This window comes from Pollachius pollachius (assembly GCF_949987615.1).
Source record: "Pollachius pollachius genome assembly, chromosome: 9".
Taxonomy (NCBI): Eukaryota; Metazoa; Chordata; class Actinopteri; order Gadiformes; family Gadidae; genus Pollachius; species Pollachius pollachius.
The window spans coordinates 17,021,780-17,042,675 of record NC_136942.1 but is presented as its reverse complement, the minus strand read 5'-3'; the positions used below and the strand labels follow the sequence as shown (position 1 = coordinate 17,042,675).

The following is a 20,896-nucleotide window of genomic DNA, read 5'->3' as shown; positions in this document are numbered from 1 at the left end:
TTTGCCTGTGCACGTGTGCGTGTGTGTGTGTGTGTGTGTGTGTGCGCGTGTGTGTGTGTGTGTGTGTGTCCGCCTCAGGCTGTAGAGTTCCTGCCACATGAGCCTGTGTCCTCAGACGCAGTGGCCAAGGTATCTTTAAGCTGCGTGGCACGACACGACCTAACCCTGTACTAACCCGTTCCCCCAGCACCAACTCAACCAACACACGTCACACTATACAAACACTATACCCGTACACTGTACAAAACATAGCAAATACATGCATGCGGGCATTCAATCTTGTGGACATCAACAGCACAGGACACACAGGGTTTGGTGCCACCTAAAGAAACTGTCAGAAAGCCTTTTCATCACGGCTGCCTCTGAGCCCTCTTATCCGCTGGCCTCTTGGCCGTTATGCCGGGGAACGCGGGGCCTTGTGACTCTGATGCCTGCTGAGATAGCGAGCGCATCAGAGCTTCGCCCTCCAGAGGGAACCGGCGTTGTCTATTTTTAGAGCAAGGGTTTATTCAACAGAGCAAAGGGATGAGAGTCGATCATGACCCTGCCCTTGAGGTCTCCTGGAAGAGATGTGAGGCCGTAAACAGTAGGAGAGGGAGATGGATTCAGGTTGTCATTGCCTCTCGTGAACTTTCAAATGTTGTTCACGCAACATCGCTAAAAAAGCATGCACAAGATATGCCTTGGAGAGCACAACATATGCATGCGTTGCCTACCTTTGCCTTAAGGGAGTTTTCCCATGCTAAGGCGGTTTACCTGTATCATCACATTGAGTTGACTTAAAAAAAAGAGTATTCATTCTCAAAGATCCCAAAGCTGATGGATTCTCTCCAACGCAGAATCGACACATGGATGAGAGCAAATACCGGACCCTGCCAGGGAAGCTGAGCAAGGCAGCAGGCCACAGGACTGTTCATCTTAACGGAGAGCAGGAGAGAGACGAGGAACGCCCCCCCTCTCCCAAGCAGCTCTCCCACATCAAGAGCCACAAGGACTACGGTCTCAGTAAGGCCCGAGGCTGACCCGCCACACAAACAGTTTATCTTCCTTTCCTTCTACTCTGGGTCTTTGTGGTTTGTGTGCTTGTTATTTTGTGATCACCAATGAACTAAACAAGGCTTGCTGTTTACCAAAAAATATACGAAATAATAACAATGCAATCGGTAACACTGACTTTCTCTTTCTCTACTAATTAGGCTTCTAACACTTCCTGTTTATGCTCTTTCTCATTCTTTCTTCCTCTGTCTTTCACACTTTGTCTCGCTTGATTTTCACCTCAACTCTTGCGTGATCTGCTGCTCCACTGCCCTGCAATACACTTCTCTGTGTGTCTCTCTCGCTGTCTCTCTCTTGCCCTCTCCCTCTCTCTCACTCTCGCTCCCTCTCTCTCTCTCTCTCTCTGTCTCTCTCTCTTTCGGTTTTGACTGGAGTTCGCTGTCGGAGTGCCAGCGCTCCAGCTTTAGGTACTGTATTTCCCAACTTTATAAGCTCACTCTGATATGAGAAAATCTTTTCAAATAAATAAGTCATTTAGACCTAATTGGTGCACCCTTAGCTTCTGTTGAGGCCTATGGGTTTACAGCTGTGTGAGGAGGTGCCCTCACCGCCACTTTAAGAAGCTTAGCGTTGACTAGAGACTCTTAAATTAGGGTTTAGCCAATCCCTGGCCTGGATTCATTTAAGACTTTCTCCATGACTCATGACAAATAAAGTACCTCTCTCTGGCATCAGCCTTTCTTGGACACACAACAACCACACACATATACACACACACAAACACACACACATATACACAAATGCATACACACACAACGGCAAGGACATTGGGTAGTACATACTCACACACACACACACACACACACACACACACACACACACACACAAAAACACTAACACACACTTCAACTCCTTGTTAAGGGGCATGCATACTGACATACTCATGCATCATGAGTTCACACATGCATGCACATATCCAGCAACCAACCACTACCCCCGCTTGTTCCTTCAATCCCCTAACACACACGCACACACACACACACACACACACACACACACACACACACACACACACACAAACACATACACACACACCCCCCGGGTTGTTTTACAGCGTAGTGCAGAGCAAACTAATGTGTTGGAGCAGTGTGTGTTGGAAGACGACGTTTGAATGTTAAGGGCAATGCTTGCTTCATTTGGCTTGGACGTCCATTGTACACTAAGAGGCAAAGCTGCCAGACATCCAGCTCTCTCCAACCCCCCTGCCCCCCACTCTCCCTCTATCTGGAAGGATTGGTGGAACCACAGGGAAACGACTCAGAGGCATAAAGTATCAAAAGTATACTCTTTACTTGTAGAAGCAAAGGTCAGTACACAAGTAGTCAATCAGTGATCAAGCAGACGAATCAGATAAGGGTAAGTGTCGAGCCCTTAGACACTAACGAAGGCGTCGTGGATGGTGTACAGGTTATCACTGAGGATCAGACAAACAAATCCAGCAGGGAGAAGGCAAAGGCGTATTCAGGGGCAACCAGCGGGAATCAAAACCTAGGAACCGTGATAATCATCCGGACTAATGCCGGACGTTTGACACTGAGGAACAGAGACGAACTAGAACTGGAACAGACGAGAGAGACACGCTGACTAAGTACAGTAGGAAGGCAGTGGCTCAGGAGGTTGAGCGGGTTTACTGGCAACCTGAAGGTTGCTATTTCAACACACACTGCTCACAGACTGTGCTTGGTTCTACAACCCATTTTTCATTTATATTTTTATTAAACAAAATGCAGGAATACAATGTCAGAGAGTAATTTGCCAGTTTCATGTTTTTATTTTCATGAATAAAGTTGTAAAGCATAGTTGTAGCTAGCAGCAACCAGAGGAACATCAAAAATGTGAAATAAAATAAAAGAATGCCCCCACTACACTATTCTCCCTTTTGAAAGAAGTAACCATCATACACTTTACATTAGGATATAATGGCCAGTCCTCCCCTGCAGACATGTGACTTGTGGATATGAGGAAAGACTGAAGTCTGATTTAAGCATCCTCATGATGATGATCATCATCATCATGGCATTCAAGAGACAGTGTGTGGTGCCTGGTGAAATCCATTCATGCAGAAGAGTTACACTGCCAGGCGTTACATAATTAGTTCACTTGCTTTTCCATTTGTTTGTATCTGGTGAGGCATTGTCCAGCATTGTTGTCTTTATATAATTATTTTATGGATAACTGTTTTACAGTCCAGCCATATAATAATAATAATATCAATGTGATAATAGTTATTATATATATATATATATATATATGTAATGGGATTTCTGACTGATGCCTGCTTCTGCTCCTTTCTTTCTCTCCCTTGCTTTGCTAACATCTTCCTGTGCCCCAGGATTGGCTGGGAAACACAACCTCTATGATGTTGGTGGGTAAAATGCCCCAACAGTACAATTACTTTATAGCTTGAACTCTCGGACAGCCCTGTAGCGAAACATGCTTCTCTTCAAATATTCATCAAAAGAAGACAGGGATCCTTGACCCTAGTGAGCAACTGAAGTGAACAACTGTTAAAACACACATGTCTGGAATAACAATCATGCATATTTTCTGGAATTATAGCACAATGCTAAGACGTAATGGATCTTATTATTCATTGTATTACAATATCTTGTAGTGGTGAAGTGATGACGTTGGATGAAGGCAAATTATAAATACGCCCTTGATAACGATGTACCAGAGAGTTGTGCCGGATGGTGATTAGTTTATATTGGATCCCTCTCGTCTGAAGCAGACCTCGTCCTCTCGGGACAGTACAGGTGAGGCCAGTGTGTCTGATGTCCTCTCCCCACCGTCCCAGGCCGTCCGGAGAGCCTGCTGGAGGAGTCCTGCCTCTCCGACCAGTCGCCGCTGTCCTCTGGGGGGAACTCGGAGCAGCACTCCCCGGTCTCGCCCGAGAACAGGAAGAGCCACAGAGGCATCCGCAAACTCTGGGGGAAGTGAGTATCTGTCTGTCTGTCCGTCTGTCTGCCTATCCACCCGTCCACCTGTTCACCTGTTTGCCCGTCGACCTGTCTTTTCCATCCGTCCACCTGCTCCTCCGTCTGATTGGAAACACAGTGGTCACTAAACACGTGTTCTCTGGGGTCATCTCTCTCTCTCTCTCTCTCTCTCTGTCTCTCTCTCTCTCTCTCTCTCTCTCTCTCTCTCTCTCTCTCTCTCTCGCTCTCTCTATCTCTCTCTCTCGGCCAGGATCCGGCGGAGCCAGTCTGGCAGTCCGGTGCAGCTGGACGAGGCCGAGCTGGCGGAGTTCAGGAGGGGGGGGTACCGAGCCACGGCCGGGCCGCGTCTGGCCCGGCCCGGGAACCGTGGGTATGTCACCGCCACCGTCCATTCACTCCGAGCTCTGGGACTCCGTGGTGAACTCACAGTGATGAACTCTCGCCCCGTCGCCCTCTGACCCAGGTTCAGCCACCCCAAGGCCCCCTTCCACAAGTGGACCAGCGAGCAGCTCTGTGATTGGCTGGAGGCCATGGGCCTGGGACAGTACGGCGTCCTCTCTCGTAACTGGCTGCACAGCGGGCAGACGCTGGTGTTAGCCACGCCGCAGGAGCTAGAGAAGGTTCTGGGATGCACTCTGACACACGCACCCACGCACGCACGCATATAGCAACACGGACTGTCCTTACACACACAAACACATGTGCACAGACACCTAAACGCAACATTTGTGTGTGTCGATCCAACAAGCGAAAGTCTGTTGGATCGACGATGAGACAAACACACACACATACAGACCTACAAACACACACACAAACACACACATACAGACCTACAAACACACACACAAACACACACATACAGACCTACAAAAACACACGCACACACACACACATACAGACCTACAAAAACACACGCACACACACACACACACACACACACAAACACATTCATGGTCAAAAGCCCATTGGTTAACCTGACAAAATAAATCGTCCAGACAAGCCATCACTCCCCTGCCTGTCACGTCATGTTTCTGTGCTCGCAGCTAATCAGGGAGGCCCGGTCACGGCAGTCTCTTCCTCTCAGTCTGGGCTTCAGTCTCAGCCTGCAGCGCTGTCATGGGGGCTATCTCTGATCCCCCCCATCACCACCGCTGTGATCCACCCTGGACCTCACCTGGGTCGTGCATAGGTTTATTGTTTTAGTAGTCAGCTGCTAGCTAAGACTGTTCTCGCTACGTCCCTTATGTAGCTGTTAATAGTATGTAGAATCGAGGAGTCACTAGATTAATAGCCCTGGGGTATGGTTTTCAAGTAGTACAACCAGTTATACAACCTATTCAATTAAATACGCACTGACAGCAAACAATGAAATCTCTCTCTCTCTCTCTCTCTCTCTCTCTCTCTCTCTCTCTCTCTCTCTCTCTCTCTCTCTCTCGCTCTCTCTCTCTCCCAGGAAATGGGGCTTAAGAACCCCCTCCACAGGAAAAAGCTTCAGCTGGCCGTCAAGATGCTGTGCAGCAAGCAGGTGGAAAAGTCTGCAGAGCTGGACCACATCTGGGTCACACGTATGTATTTGCATGGACATGCACAAGCACGCACACATTCATATATACACTCTCTAAAGACTCACAAGACAAACTCTCAGCTTCCATCTGCAAAATAAAGCTGTTGATGTTTCCTGTGGGGCCATTCCAATGTAGAAGACCCTTTTTTATCTAAAGATAATCCGTTATAGAAACATCCCATCAATGTTCAGCTGGTAGCCAAACACCTAACCACTAGACTACCTTGTTGAGCTTAAATCGCAGAACTGGATCGGTTTAAATCTCTTCATATTATAAACAAGCAAATGTTTATTGGTTGCCAGGTTGGCTGGATGACATTGGGCTCCCCCAGTACAAGGACCAGTTCAACGACGGCCGAGTGGACGGACACATGCTGCAGTACCTCACTGTGGTGAGCCTTATCACCACGTCACCACACACACACAGGGTCACCACACACACACACAGGGTCACCACACACTCACAGGGTCACCACACACACACAGGGTCACCACACACACACAGGGTCACCACACATACACAGGGTCACCACACACACACACAGGGTCACCACACAAACACAGGGTCACCACACACACACAGGGTCACCACACACACACAGGGTCACCACACACACAGGGTCACCACACAAACACAGGGTCACCAAACACACACAGGGTCACCACACACACACAGGGTCACCACACACACTCAGGGTCACCACACAAACACAGAGTCACCACACACACACAGGGTCACCACACACACACACAGGGTCACCACACATATACCCAGGGTCAACACACACACACACAGGGTCACCACACACACACAGGGTCACCACACACACACACAGGGTCACCACACACACACACAGGGTCACCACACAAACACAGGGTCACCACACACACACAGGGTCACCACACACACACACACACAGGGTCACCACACACACACAGGTTCACCACACACACACAGTGTCACCACACACACACAGGGTCACCACACACAAACAGGGTCAACACACACACACACAGGGTCACCACACACACACAGGGTCACCACACACACACCCAGGGTCAACACACACACACAGGTTCACCACACACACACAGGGTCACCACACACACACACAGGGTCACCATGCACACACAGGGTCACCACACACACACACAGGGTCACCACACACACACAGGGTCACCACACACACACACAGGGTCACCATGCACACACACAGTGTCACCATTCACACACCCAGGGTCACCATGCACACACACGCAGGGTCACCACACACACACACACAGGGTCACCACACACACACACACACACACAGGGTCACCACATACACACACAGGGTCACCATGCACAGACACAGGGTCACCATGCACACACACCCAGGGTCACCACACACACACAGGGTCACCACACACACACAGGGTCACCACACACATGCATAGTATATCGGTAGAACTCCCAATAATGGACTAGTATTCCTGATCTAAGCGATTAGTTTTAAATACAATCACAGGTATCCCGCATTGATGTTTAAGCTTGGTATTGATTATTTAAGTTTAGTTTCATTATAATATATTAGTGAACACTATCTTAGTGTTCTTCCAGATACTAAGATCTATCCCAAGAGTAAACACGAAACATGGGAAAGCAGGATTTAGTTACTATGCAACAAATAGCTGGAATAAACTCCCTGAGGATTTAAGACTTGCCCCAACTCTGAGCACCTTTAAAACAAGACTGAAGACTTTTATGTTTGCTCTAGCTTTCTGCTAAATCTAAAATACATTGAACTTTCTAAAAAGCTTTTTTAACTTCGCCTTTATTTTCTATTTTATTACTAAAATGCCTTTTTAACTTTCTATTTTACACATTCCTTTGCATATGTTTTCTTTTACTTATTTTTTATTTTATTTTATTGTATGACAATGTTTATATGTGAAGCACTTTGAGTCTGCCTTGTGTATGAAAAGTGCTATATGAATAAAGTTGCCTTGCCTTGCCTATCTGCTAAAGATTCTGATATAAATTCTTATATTACAGTACTTATTCGTTCCTCCTCTCTCTTTTTCTGTGTGTGTGTCTCTCCCTGTCTCTCTTCCAGAACGATCTGTTGTTCCTCAAGGTAAACAGCCAGCTGCATCACCTCAGCATCAAGTGTGCCATCCATGTCCTTCGTGTGAACCAATTCCACCCCAACTGCCTCAAACGCAGGCCCAGCAATGAGGTGAGGAGCGTGCGTGTGTGTGATTGCGTATTTGACCAATGAAAACTTTTACTAGCTTTTAACCTATCTCAGTTATTTGCCCATTACCACATCTTGAGTCAACTTTAAGTGTTACATGATATAATTCTGTTTGTGTGTGTGTGTGTGTGTGTGTGTGTGTGTGTGTGTGTGTGTGTGTGTGTGTGTGTGTGTGTGTGTGTGTGTGTGTGTGTGTGTGTGTGTGTGTGTGTGTGTGTGTGTGTGTGTGCGTGCGTGCGCGTGCGTGTATGTGTGCGTGTGTGTGTGTGTGCGTGCGCGTGTGTGTTAGAACCAGCCTACCCCCAGTGAGGTGGTGCAGTGGTCCAACCACCGGGTGATGGAGTGGCTGCGCTCGGTGGATCTGGCAGAGTACGCCCCCAACCTCAGGGGCAGCGGCGTGCACGGGGGCCTCATTGTGAGTGCACACACACCTGCACACACACCTACATACACCTACACACACAGCTGCACACACAGCTGCACACACAGCTACACACACACCTACACACATACCTACACACACAGCTGCACACACAGCTACACACACACCCACACGCACACCGACACACACACCCGCACACACACCGACACACACACCTGCACGTCTTCCATTATCCTGGCTTCATATCAGGTTCAGGTTCGTGTCAGGTTGTGGGACACCTCTATGCCAGCACATCTGCCTTCTAGGCATTGTCAACTTGTTGACTTCTGTTTAGCGTGTCTGTCTCTCTTTGCCCCCGGATGAACTATAATTTAGTTTCCACATAGCAACAAAGACACAGACACACACACACACACACAGACACACACACACTCACACACACAGACACACAAACACACACACAAACACACACTAAGTATTTTCATTTCCCTCCCCGCGGAGATCCTGGAGCCTCGGTTCACCTCGGACACGCTGGCCCTGCTGCTGAACATCCCCCCCCAGAAGACCCTCCTCCGACGCCACCTGGCCTCCAACTTTGGCAGCCTGGTGGGGGGGCAGGCAGAGCGGGAGAAGAGGGAGTACATGGGGGCCGCCGGCTACACCCCCCTCAGCACCACCGCCAAAATCAGGGTAAGGACGACCCCATCGATCCCGCCGCACAGAGCTTCATGGCAATGTCACCAGAAAAGGATTTTAAACGTTTTTGAATCAATGATTGCTTTGGCAACTGAGATGTGTTGATATGTGTTGTATTTTGCATAGAGATATACATTACAGTTGTGTCTTAAAGGTACAATATGTAAAGCAATGAAGAATTCCACATGCTCTAAAATACACAGTCTTTGAGACACTGACTCTAAAGCTACAGGGATCTCGTTTGCACTTATACATTAGACTGGATCTAGGCGAGCGTGCAGATCGTGCGTCTTGTTCCTTTTAGGACGTGAGACACCGGCTGCTTATGAACAATGTATGCCCACCCCCGCCCCTGTCCCCCTCACTGCAGCCGAAGAAGCTGGTCTTCTCCAACCTGACCCACCTCAGGAGACGGCGTTCCGGCGACTCCACCGACTACATCTGTCCCCTGGACTCCTCCCTGCCTGCCTCCATGCCCCCGGCCTCCTCCATGGCTCCCTCTATCACCTCCTCCATCTCCTCCTCCGTCTCCTCCGCCGTCTCCCAGCCTGCGGCCAACGGGTCCCCGGGGCCGTCCTACGCCGCCTTCCGGGGCCTCAGCCCCATCCTGGACCGGGAGCCCGGCCCCCACAACGCCCAGCAGGTGGGGCCCGACGACAGTTGACCTGTGGCGTCGCCGCGGTGACAATCGCCACGTCCCTCGCAGCGCCATCGCATCGCAACCGAGCCCGCCAATTCCTCTTTACAGTACTAAGACGGCATCATCACCACTACTACCACTACTACCACCGCCTTCCCCTTCTGCTTGCAATCCCATCACACCGCAGTGACAATTCCTCGCACTCCTCCTCCCAGTGTTCCCGACCTACCCACCCCGACCCGCCCTTCCTACCGACCCTGTGCCTTGGGATCTGCTCTAATCTTTTCTATTTCGAAGGGAAACCCCTTCCTTGATTGATCATGAAAGACGCGGTTCCCTCTCGTGATGGCTTTACTGTAAACCTTGCAGACCTCAAACATAACAAAAGTCATTCCTATCCGACCTGCTCCAGCCTGGACCAACCCCTCCCCCCCCACCAGCACGCCTCTCCACCGTCCTCCTCCAGTGCCATGAGTGACCTGTGAACGACGTAGATGTAGAGCGTCTCCATAGACTCTAATAATCCCATTCATGTGCGCTTTTATTTTGGACATCCATTTCTGTATGACCTATGTGGATTGGGCTGATAGTTCTTGCCTATCTGTGCACCCTTGCTTTATCTATTTTGTAAGTGTGTGTGTAATTCAGCCACAGAGTTCATTTAAAACAAATGTATTGTCCAACTAGTTCTGTATTGTGGAACTAGGACACAGAGTTGAAGAGATGAGCCGCGTGCAATATTTGCATACTTTTTTAAGAGGGATTTTATTTAATATTTATGTGAGCACAAAATAAATGAGAGGAACAGATATATGACACAGTGTGTAAGCTGAAAACATTTATTTTGTACTTTGATTTTCATAATTGATTGTTATAGTATTTTTATAGGTAAAAAAAATACTCCTTCAATAAAAGAGGCTGTCCTGTGGTAATGGTAGATGTAAATCAATAAATATATATCCTACCCCTTTTACTTAAATATATAACTGTGTTTTTTTCTCTATTCTGTATAGTCACAATTTACGTGAGCATATAGGTTTACGGCTGCCCTAAATATATTCTCAGTAAATGGCAATCCTATTAAATTTAGCATCGTATATTATGTCAGATCATCAGGTCAAAGTAAGTGATTTGTTATTTCGCCACATAATTCTTTCTCCTTGTGATGAATAACTCGATGCCGGTAGCCTCCATCAAGTTATTCCGTTCACTTCTGTTCACTTCCTTAAGAGAACATGAGAAGCAGGAACACATGTGGCGTGGTGCTTTGTTAAACAACCTCATGCCAAGATGCCCCTGGCATGCAACCAGGGAACCCTGCATCAACTAACTCTGCCTCCATTATCACCCATACCATCTCTGGCCGCTCCCCTCACCACCACCAAACGCCATCACACAAGCGTCTCACATAAGACCGCTGTGCTCCGATTGAATAGGACTCCAATAAGGTAAACTAATTATACCTTGTTCTGGGTTTGCATTGAATAGGACTCCAATAAGGTAAACTAATGATACCTTGTTCTGGGTTTGAAGGGCATATGGCAGATGTGTCCTTCATAAGTGTTATTATTAATATTGAGAGATTGACAGGTTCATACTATTAAATTCAGAATACACTCAGAATAACACATGTGTGTGTTGCAGATGGCGGGAACCCTTTTAGAAATAGAAGCCCTATCTAACAGCATCAATAACCTCACAGTAAGTGTCCCCTTCCTCTAAACACTCATTCACTCATTTACACATATGACGACAGTTGGTACCTTGCATTTTGATGCATAGTAAAACAATAAATGCATACATACATTCAATAAATATTGCTGATGTTTAATTGAAAACTTTATTGTGAGAACTTTTTTGCTTTAATTTATTTTAATGTCAAATAGGCATAAATAATAAGCAACTTATCAAAAGACTTATGTAGATGTGTTTTGCTTGATACAGGATATATAATTTGTACAGGACAGTGATAATTTAAGTACCGCAGGCAGTTTTCGGGCTCATAATTTGCTTCTTAACCAGCTGTAGAATGAAACTCCCTCTCCTCCTCCCACAACTGATCTAACCCTTTGCCACTCCCATGATGCTTTGCTTCCAGTACCTGCTACAGCTAGACCAGACACGGGAGGAGCTGAGACACTCTCAAATGGCTCTAGTTTGAAGGGACTCCCACTACTGGCTCGCTAAAGGCTGCCAACGGACACCAATATCTGTTTCCTGACGTTAGCCCCACACCTGTGCCTGAAGCCACGCCCTGCAGCCACTGACCACCTCTGTTGAAAACGTATTATGTTCTCTGCAGAAATGCTAATATCAGATTTAAACGTTTGAATAGGTTTAATGTTTACTTGTTCTTTCAAAAAGTGGCATCGGGATATGTTTCTCACAACAGCTCTTCCTTGCTTCCAAAAGCCGTAAGAGTTAATTTTCTATCCAAATCCTTCTGTGTTGGTTTGGGCCACATGCACTAGCCCATTCCTCATCCTTAATGTTGTTGTTTTTTTCTCAGTATGTACTGAGATCATCTATCAAATGAACAATAATGTAAATTATAAAGGACTTAAAATTCAAATTGCATTTGCGCTTCAAAACATTTAAAGCGGCATTCATTTTTCATGATTATCTTGATAAACAAATTGTATATATAACATTAAACTTTGGAGTGGTGTTTTGTGTGCTCCAAAAACCTTTAATTAAATAAACAAAATGTATTATAAAAGGAAACTTTGGAATGGATTTATTTTGGCGCACGCAAAGCGCACAAAAACACGTTGTCATAAACCAGAAGAATAAATATCGCCCGGGGTCACTTTTAATGTTTTATTTTGAAGAACATAAACAGTTATATGAAATCCAATCTTAAAATGTTGCCATCCATTTTATTTTGGACAGAACCTTGACATCGGTGACGTATGGCTGTTTCTTCTAACAGTTTATTATGGGCTAAGAAAGTTCTCATGGGTCATTTTGGTTGGCTGGGAAAACGTGAAAGTATAATTAAATCAAAAGGCAACGATGAAACACAGCCAAAGGCACAATTTCTTGACATTCACAGGAATGCACAGTGCTGTTTTGTCCAACATTAGGTCTTATAACTATATAATACACTACAGACCAAGCACTCTAGATGGACATGGCTCCAGGACATCATTACCAGTTGACACTGTTTGTCACAGTGTCATCTCTGTGTCCCCAAACCCCAATGTGAAGATTTCTTCGGAACCTGTTGGGATGTTCCTTGAACAGTATCGATAGAAGCCACCGTCTCTCCCCTGCCATGACCTCATTAAGTAAACCTCATTGGCTTCCGGGCCCCAGATCTACCGGTGCGCCTTCTGTCCTCAAAAAAAGAAACATTTGCGTTGTTTACTCACTAATTACACCTCCCCCGCCCTCCTCCTCAACCCCCCGGCTAAGCCCTCCCGAGATGCTGTCACTCAAACCCAACCGGTAAGTTGAGTCTTCTGTTGACATAATTAAATACCTGCCTCATAAGCCGCGCCAGTGCTAACAAGGAGTCACCCTCGTAGAATCACTCTGCTGCTGTCTAGGGGTTTTCTCTTTTATTTTACTTAACCCGCCTGCCTTGCCTGCCATCTTTGACACCCAAGTGGACCAGCGAAGCGTCAGGGTCGGCTCCCCTGGCAGTGCGTCTCAGCAGGGCCACTGGAGAGAAGAGGAGGCCGAGCACCACTGAACCCCACAGACACTAGCATCGCGGTGAGTGCTTCTCTCTGCTAGCTCCTTGTTATAGTGTGTTATAGTTTGGTGGAGGTGGTTGTAGTCACTTCACTGCTTACATTTTACAATTGAAATGCACTTCCAGAAATACCGATAGTAATGATTGTCCTTATGGTGGGCGCCATATGGTGAGTAATAACGGTGTGATTATTAATTATTGTTTGTGGTGCCTTCAGTGCATTCGAGAAACCAACATCGGACCACACGGCTGTCCTCCACCTCAGCTCACCCACAGACACACCGGTCAGCCACCATGGAAGTGAGCAGCAAAGGCAGCAACGGCAGCAGCAGCAGCATTAAGCCCCTGACCAACCCCTTTGTGAACAGCAAGTTGTTGTCGTCCTTCCGAGCCTCTCTCCAGAAGGGGCCCCTCCCGGTCCCCGGCAGCACTGAGGGGTCGCCCAAGCCCAACATTTTCGCCACGCTGTGGCGACCCAACCTCTCCAACACCGATGACTTCATCCCCCTCTACAGCGACTGTATCGCAAAGGCTTGCTCCAGGACCCAGGAGTACCTGCTCTTCAAAGACCCCGAAGACAAGTTCCACCCCAGTCCCGAGGTGCTCACTCAGGTAACGAAATAGAAGAACACACAAAATAGAATAAAAGTCAATGCTGACAAATGCAAAAAGGCTTTCAATCCCTTAATTTGCTCATGTTTTCTTTGAACAATGGTAGAATATAACCGCAACGTCCCCCTGGTTAACAGCAACCCGATATTTGCTAAACGATACATTTACAAGCTGGAGCTGCTGAATAACTGCATTTGTCCTCGTTACTTGAACTAACAAAAATGTTACCAAAATCCATCGTCCTCACGTCCCTTAGAAGTTAATTTCGACAGTTAATATTTGCAGATCTTCCTCATGACCTACATCGGTCAGAGCCTCAGCCTGAACATGACGGACCACTTCAACTGCACCGTGATGACCCCTGAGCAGCGCATCCTGCTGGGGGCCGACTGGGTGTGGGCCGTCCTGGAGAGGCCCACCAAGAACCCTCGCATTCAGATCGCCGTCAAGGTGCTGCACCTGCCCGACAGGGAGGGCATCGCGGAGGACTACCCTCCGGAGGCGCGCACCGAGTCCCTGCAGATGGCCCAGCAGGAGTCCAGCAACAAGACGGTGTGCGAGAGGATGGTGGACTTCTGCGCGTCCATCGGTAAGGACTGCTACGCGCTCTTCCTGTTCCTGGGCCGGAAGAACGACACGGGGAAGATCTACGGCGTGCTCAGCAACAACTTCCAGGCCGCCGTCGGGAAGTGTGATAAGATCGACCGGGATCTGATTGAGAACTTCTTTAAAGGCTCCCGGTACCTACACACCCCCACGGGGATGTTGCAGACCATTACGACCAAGAAGGACGAGGAGCCGCTCACGGTGCTCATCAAGTTCAACTGAGCAGCTGTGGGAAGTTCTGTCATAGCCGTGTTCAAATGAGGGGGACATGATCGCACAGAGAGGTGGTTCAAAACTCTGACCGTCATTGGGATTAGCATTACGTGAAGTTAAGTTACAACACCTTTCCTAAGTTGAATAGGCTGCTATACCACTAAACCACTTTTTTTTTTTTGGAATAGCCTATAATTGCCATTTTCATTCTTCCTAGATACCAATGTGCCTACTGTTTACATAAATAAATATAATATAAATGAATGCAAACATTGAAATAGATGTTAAAGGTTATTAACATGTTTGTGTTATATATATGATTTTTGTCTTCAATTAAGTCCCTTCTATCTTGTATCTTCTATCTACATCATTATTTAAAGGTAGTCCTTCCATAAGTATGTCTAATAAGTACTTTTACTAATTCTACCTAGGCAGGGTGACGGTGTTCAGGCTTTGGACCACAGATTGAATTGAAAATTGAATAAAATTAATGAAATCCCAAGAAAGGTTAAACTATGCTGCAGAAACTTGCTTTCTCAAAACGTTATACTATGTTGAGATGGATTTATTATTTATTTATTATTACGCTTTTCCCTGATCAAAGATTGTTTTGTTTGAAACAACCGGATACTGGGATGTTTCAATAGCATGGTCTATTTTAAAGTTAAATGGGACAACGTTTAAAATGGCAACAAACAAAAAGCCAGTAGCCAGGACTTTATTAAAAAATATTAATATACACATGCTGAATATAAAGTATAAAAAAAGAGATTAGCAATTTAATTATTTGTGATAAAAGACAATAAAAGCATCTACAAATAAATATTGTCAATGTAATATTATTTGTCTTCCAAAGTAGGGACGCTAGCCAGAAAATTTTCAGTACCAAAAATTGCAATCAAGCAAACATTTTAGTTAGAGAGTTTTGAAAATAATAGCATTTTGTCCTACAAATTACCAGTTGATACGACAGGTACGACAAACTCTCCCAAGTTATTCCCATGGACCTATTAAAGGTTATTCCGCGGCAGTTTAATGAGAATTGCCTCCCAAATGTGAGATGTATTTTAGGGTTTCCATGGAGACCTCTGTTCTGGTTGTTCAATTTCCAAAATGGCATGATTATGTTACGTTTGCATGGAAATATCCATTCCATGTTATATCCTACAATGCATGCAAGTAAAAGTTCCTCGCCTGAAGCTATTTCTCCAGAGTTGATAATCAACAGCTCTCTTCGCTTCGTCACCGAGACAACTATGGTCTGGTAAAGGTGGTATAGTGGTTTTATGTTGAAAGAGTAGTTCTTTATAACACCACTGGTTGCCATGATAATGTAGTGAGGCACACGCAAACATTTAATCAAACAGTTGAGTTCATGTGAGTTTTCACAGTGCTCATTAACCCAGAGAAGGAGTTTATAAGATGACAGTTAATCCCTAAGTCTGAAACCTAGACAAACACACACAGACACTCCAATGAACATAAAAACCTTCACAGTTGGGTCATGTCATTAAAGTTCTGGAACCCCTCAACTAAAACCTTTTAATGGGTCTTAGCTTCTTTGGCACTTGCCCTTTTACCACCTGTGTATTTAAACTGCAGTTTTCTGTGTGTGCCTTGTTCTTTAGTGATGCAGCGGTAGCCATTTTTGTTGTGGTTGAAATTACCTCCCTGGCACCGTCCTGGTACTTATCCCGCCTCATTAGTAGATAAACGGTTGTGATTGGTCACTCTATCTCCTACCGGGCAGAAATCTTTTTGCATGGGAGGGGAGCCAGACCTTATCTGCAGAGCAGATGAAACATGAGCTTGCAAGACTCATCTGGTTCCCAGGCTAGTTGTAAGTATGCATCCTTGGATATAGCGGAGCTGTAGCAATATGTGGGGGCCTGAGAGGAAGGGTGGTGCGTTTATTCAGCAGCGGTTGTTGTGCAGAGGTTTGAGAATCTGTGTGTTCCTCCACATCAGATCATCAAGGGCCCCGACCCTGAGCAGGTCTTTAACAAGGCCATCACATGGCGTCTACAAACATTACGGTCCAGTTACATGTAATTATGACGACAACAAAATGTGGTAGAAAGGTGTCAACGTCAGAGCTTTGAATACGGACATTATTATTACTATTACAAAAGGGCGGGAGCTATGAGTGCTACAGCTCGACTCTGGCCGTGGTGGGTCGGTCCTCCACCTTCTCCCTCTCACATGTGCAAGCAGCAGCGGTGAGGTCCTCCGTCATGGATACCAGCTCCATGTCCGGGTGGAGTGTGGGTCTACTGGTCTGGCGCTTGGAGTACATCTCCAGCACTCGGTAATAATAACAGTACAACCGGTTGGGCTGCAGCAGTTGGCGGACCGTAGCCTGGCCCTGCCTTGCGATCTCCTCCACCTCTGCGTCGTTGCTCTTGGCCCATTCGATTTTCTCCACCAGGTCGGAAAGGTCTCTCTGCACAGGGACGTAGTGCACGCCGGGGCGCAGGTGCACGTAGAAGTGCTCGTAGTACGGAGATCTCTGTTTGAGCACCAGGCTGTTGCCCAGCATCAGGTAAGGAAACCTGTACGCGGCCACCGTTCCGTCAACGTTCACCTGGTACTTGTACTGGAAGGAGATGCGAGTTAGCGACGGGACGGTCCCGTCTTCGATATTGTCTACGTGCTGCCATCTCCACAGGGGAAAGCCTTATCAAATGATGCGAAAGTACTAAAGCAATATTCCCTCACCTTGAAGAAGTCAAAGAATCCAACAAGCGGTGCTTTTCCAATCTCTTTCTCCCTATCCCGGAAGAAGAACCAGCCAGTGATCCCGGCGTCCAGTAGCTCCGGGTGCTCCTTGGACAGGGAGGCCAGGTAGAGCCGCTCCTCACGGCTGTCCCGACCGCGGAAGAAAGCCTGCTCCGTTTTGTTCACCCAGGGAGGCCCTGCAGGACGGCACCACACCGTGGAAGGAGGAGCAGAGGAACGTTACCAGAGGGGCCCGAAAAGAAACCAAAGGACCAAACCGTATCAACTGGTGCTTGTGGAGGGTATGATACAAACACAAAGACAGGACGACCAATTTATACATAGGCTATATCATTATTTTATATATTTTTTTCAATGAGATGAATAGGTGTTATTTTATATTTCTGAATCCACTTTCTTCATCATCTATGTCTCTAGAAAGAAAGATGTATTCTGTTTTTACATACTACAGTCGCCGACTGTAATAATATTTCTCAACCACGTTCTAGAGACCAATCTAAGCAGCCATAGAGAAATGTAATTTGATTACTCAATAGTACTAGAACAGTCAACACTAAGCAAATCAGGCTTTTGTGGTCACAATCTAGGAGGGAACTCATGGAAGCGAGTTCATTTGAATAAAGACGCCCCACCCAGCGAACCCAAAAATGAAAGTCAGCAGTGTCGCACGGCGCGGGGCTCACCCGTGTTGCCTTGAACTGACAGCAGGTCGTTGGTCACGCCTCGCATGGCCTCCAGGGTGGAGTGGGTGACGTCATACGTGGGGAGCACTATGTCCCGGGTGTCCTCTGAGCCACACCAGGAGAGGATGGGAACCGGCCCAGGATCGGCACCTACTGCTCTCTTTTCCATCGGCCAGTCTCCAACATTGATGTAGAACTCCACGTCAGGTAAACGCACCTTCAGAATAAAAGTCAATCAGGAGATCCCGTGAAATGGGACAGCTCACCTGAACTGCTTTCACCATTATGTTCCATTGGATAGTCTACCCCAAGGAGTTTCAGTTATCCGACTTTAGATTGATAGTCTAAAGTCTGACAGCAGACGAGCTCAAACCAGGGTGAATGGGGCACTTCATATTTTCATATAGCAAATTCGACCAGCACTAGTAAACCTTTCCCGTAGCAGGTGGGAAGACAAAGCATTCTGGCCGGACACCATTATTCTGAGAAAAAGTGTAGATAAATGTTTCAAATCAACACTCTTTGGACTGGACACTGTGGAATTACACTTGTCAAAATCCCCTTTTGAAAGCTTCACAAACTCAGCCCAATGGGAGACAAGGTGTAACTCCGCCCACATGCCCCTATATGGTTTCTGCCCAAAGCGCTGCGCCGCCGCCTTCAACTAGTTCTGCTACACATCAGTAGGCCTGTTGGCCCCCAGATGAACCTCCGGCATGCATAAAGAGCACCACGCCAGAGGGGGTTCCTAACCTTCCTGGCCAGCGAGAGCAGGATCTCGTCTGAGAACATCTTGAAGTCGGTGTACTTCCCAAGGGAGCGGCGGTACACCTGGTTCCCCAGGATGGCGTAGTGAATGAGCCCTCCTCTGTTGGAGAACCTGCGGGGGACCTCCTGCCGCAGGTAGCCCAGGTCGATGGCGGGGAAGGAGGACAGGTCCCTCACGATCTGAGGATCCGGGACGGGGCATTGCATGACGCCCTCCCAGACGGAGGCGTCCGCCTCGGGGCAGTCGCAGTATTCATGATATACAGGTCCTTAAAATACAGTAAGGAGTCACCGATCCAATTCGTACACTTGGATACATACACGTGTCATGCTCCGATCCGGGGAACACGGTCGTTAGGTACTTATGGGACCACTATCCAAAACCTTTGTGGCTGAACACTAATAGATAAATACACAATAAGTAGCACACTAATACAATTACCTGACCACAACCTTTCCTGGTGACATATGAATAACTAAATGATTCATCAGAAATGTATATTTTATCATTATATTTTGATGAACACATGTTGTGTTGGTGTCCACAAAACCAATGGGCCATCTGTGCTCATAAAGATTTTTAAAAGGAAACAACCAAAATAACGCCCCCTCCCTCCCTGCCACCAAATGATCACCTCGAAACAGATCATCTAATTCACCGACAGATGGAAGGATTGCGAGGCTATTGATTTTTTTTTTATTTTTTTTTTTACAAATGAGACTCAAACCATACCACTTAAATCTCCTACAGCACCTTTAACAAGAAAGGCCCCAAGCACCAGGCAGGCCTCACCTTGCAGAAGATACGGTGACTTGGCCACCGGAGCGCTGCGGTGGAGGACTTGGATGCTGAGGCCCTTCAGTGAGGTGCCGTACAGCCTGTACCGCACCAGGAAGGTGCCATCGTCCCTGTCCAGGGGCGGCGCCACGTGGATGCGGACGTGATCTTTAGGGTTCACTGGGCTGATCTTCACTGTGAAAGTGTCTTTCCCTAGAAGAACGATTAACATATACAATTATATTGCCTTTCTGTAATTCTCCTACTGTTGCATGAGTTGAACATCCATTTGAACTTGCTTTAACATGCTCCGAAGGCAAGAATATCATTATAAACGCATGTACGTAGAACTTGCTGTATATATTAATACATAAATCTCCTTCACACAGAAAGAAAAGGGCACGTCTAAGCTAATAATGAGTTTGTTTGTGTACATTTAGAGTATGTAGGACAAACCAAAATAGTGCATAATGGTTTTTGCTTAAAGACCTGTATGACATGTATTTAGTGCTGTCATTCATCATTACGCATTGTCTTTGTCCTGAAGGCAGCATGTAACAAACCGACTGAGTGGAAGTTGGTTTATTCCCTCAGGATTTGCAAACCCAACAGTTACCAGCTTGATAGCCTTCTATTCTGCTTGTCGTATGGTCAATTTATAATATCATGTAAATAAGTGTACTATTGTATTTTTAAGTAGGCCTACGTTAGCTGTGAGAATTAAATTCCCCCTTACAGGCAATGCCATCGGAACAAATGGTGTGTCGACGATACTGATCGATTGAAAGTGCAGCATTGTTTGTCTGGCTTCAGATAACGGGAGTTGACATCTCTCTTTTATATTGTTGTTGTTTACCTGGGGAGCTGGTGAAGTTTTCTCCTTTTGACGTTACTGCTTGAATGAAGAAGTATCGAACTGGCAAAACTGCATTGGGTTCGAGTCCTGGGCCCCATATGTGAGAACTTTCTGTACAAATTTCGGATGTTTTGTAAACAGGAATTATCCAAGTGTACACAATCAAAACGATATACCAACGAAGTGAAGTCGTTTTTAACGATTTTAAAAGACCGCCTGTAAGTTTGCGTAACATATTTCTTAAAAGTCAGTCACTAAAACACTCATACATCATCAGAGAACTTCGCAAAGGTCTGTCGATATTTTATAGAAACCGGTGATATACGCCCATGCGGAAACGAATAGGCCAAAATGGTGATCTGTGATAGGACAGTTCCCCATTTGGGGAGGATCCATAATGTGGCCACCATCAATAGCATCCGGAGTC

General features: G+C 46.6%; 3 protein-coding genes across 9 annotated transcripts in view; 2 read left to right on the top strand and 1 right to left on the bottom strand.

Moving 5' to 3' along the window:
- The window catches only part of ppfibp2b (PPFIA binding protein 2b), a 48,552-nt gene extending 38,069 nt beyond the window's left edge, over nt 1-10,483 (top strand). For 5 of the 7 annotated variants that reach the window (XM_079743789.1, XM_079743786.1, XM_079743784.1 and 2 more), the window contains 11 exons: nt 79-129; nt 840-1,005; nt 3,854-3,992; nt 4,246-4,365; nt 4,459-4,615; nt 5,449-5,560; nt 5,863-5,951; nt 7,656-7,778; nt 8,086-8,211; nt 8,680-8,868; nt 9,245-10,483. In XM_079743789.1, coding sequence (XP_079599915.1) covers nt 79-129; nt 840-1,005; nt 3,854-3,992; nt 4,246-4,365; nt 4,459-4,615; nt 5,449-5,560; nt 5,863-5,951; nt 7,656-7,778; nt 8,086-8,211; nt 8,680-8,868; nt 9,245-9,538 — 1,566 coding nt within the window. In that variant the 3' untranslated portion in view covers nt 9,539-10,483. The remainder of the gene's footprint in view (nt 1-78; nt 130-839; nt 1,006-3,853; nt 3,993-4,245; nt 4,366-4,458; nt 4,616-5,448; nt 5,561-5,862; nt 5,952-7,655; nt 7,779-8,085; nt 8,212-8,679; nt 8,869-9,244) is intronic. The other 2 variants (XM_079743785.1, XM_079743787.1) reach the window with 2 other exon arrangements.
- Nucleotides 10,484-13,508: 3,025 nt separating this feature from the next.
- Nucleotides 13,509-14,654, top strand: rep15 (RAB15 effector protein; the record flags this gene model as incomplete). Its single annotated transcript, XM_079742848.1, has 2 exons — nt 13,509-13,826; nt 14,112-14,654. 2 exons carry the CDS (start codon nt 13,509-13,511, stop codon nt 14,652-14,654), a joined length of 861 nt encoding a protein of 286 aa, XP_079598974.1.
- Nucleotides 14,655-15,395: 741 nt separating this feature from the next.
- poglut3 (protein O-glucosyltransferase 3) lies at nt 15,396-20,765 on the bottom strand. The gene is made up of 6 exons (XM_079743517.1): nt 20,470-20,765; nt 19,629-19,826; nt 18,821-19,104; nt 18,068-18,284; nt 17,364-17,560; nt 15,396-17,241 (listed from the first exon to the last, which is right to left on the bottom strand). The coding sequence occupies exons 1-6, from the start codon at nt 20,702-20,704 to the stop codon at nt 16,795-16,797; spliced, it is 1,578 nt and encodes a 525-aa protein (XP_079599643.1). The 5' UTR covers nt 20,705-20,765; the 3' UTR covers nt 15,396-16,794.
- Between the last annotated feature and the right edge of the window lie 131 nt (nt 20,766-20,896).

Excerpts from the sequence above, each read along its gene's own strand:
- poglut3 (XM_079743517.1), bottom strand. The coding sequence starts at position 20,704 with ATGTTACGCAAACTTACAGGCGGTCTTTTAAAATCGTTAAAAACGACT. Across the intron at positions 19,105-19,628 it reads GTCACCGTATCTTCTGCAAG|GACCTGTATATCATGAATAC; the intron begins GTGAGGCCTGCC and ends CTGTATTTTAAG. Across the intron at positions 17,561-18,067 it reads GTCAGTTCAAGGCAACACGG|GGCCTCCCTGGGTGAACAAA; the intron begins GTGAGCCCCGCG and ends GCCGTCCTGCAG.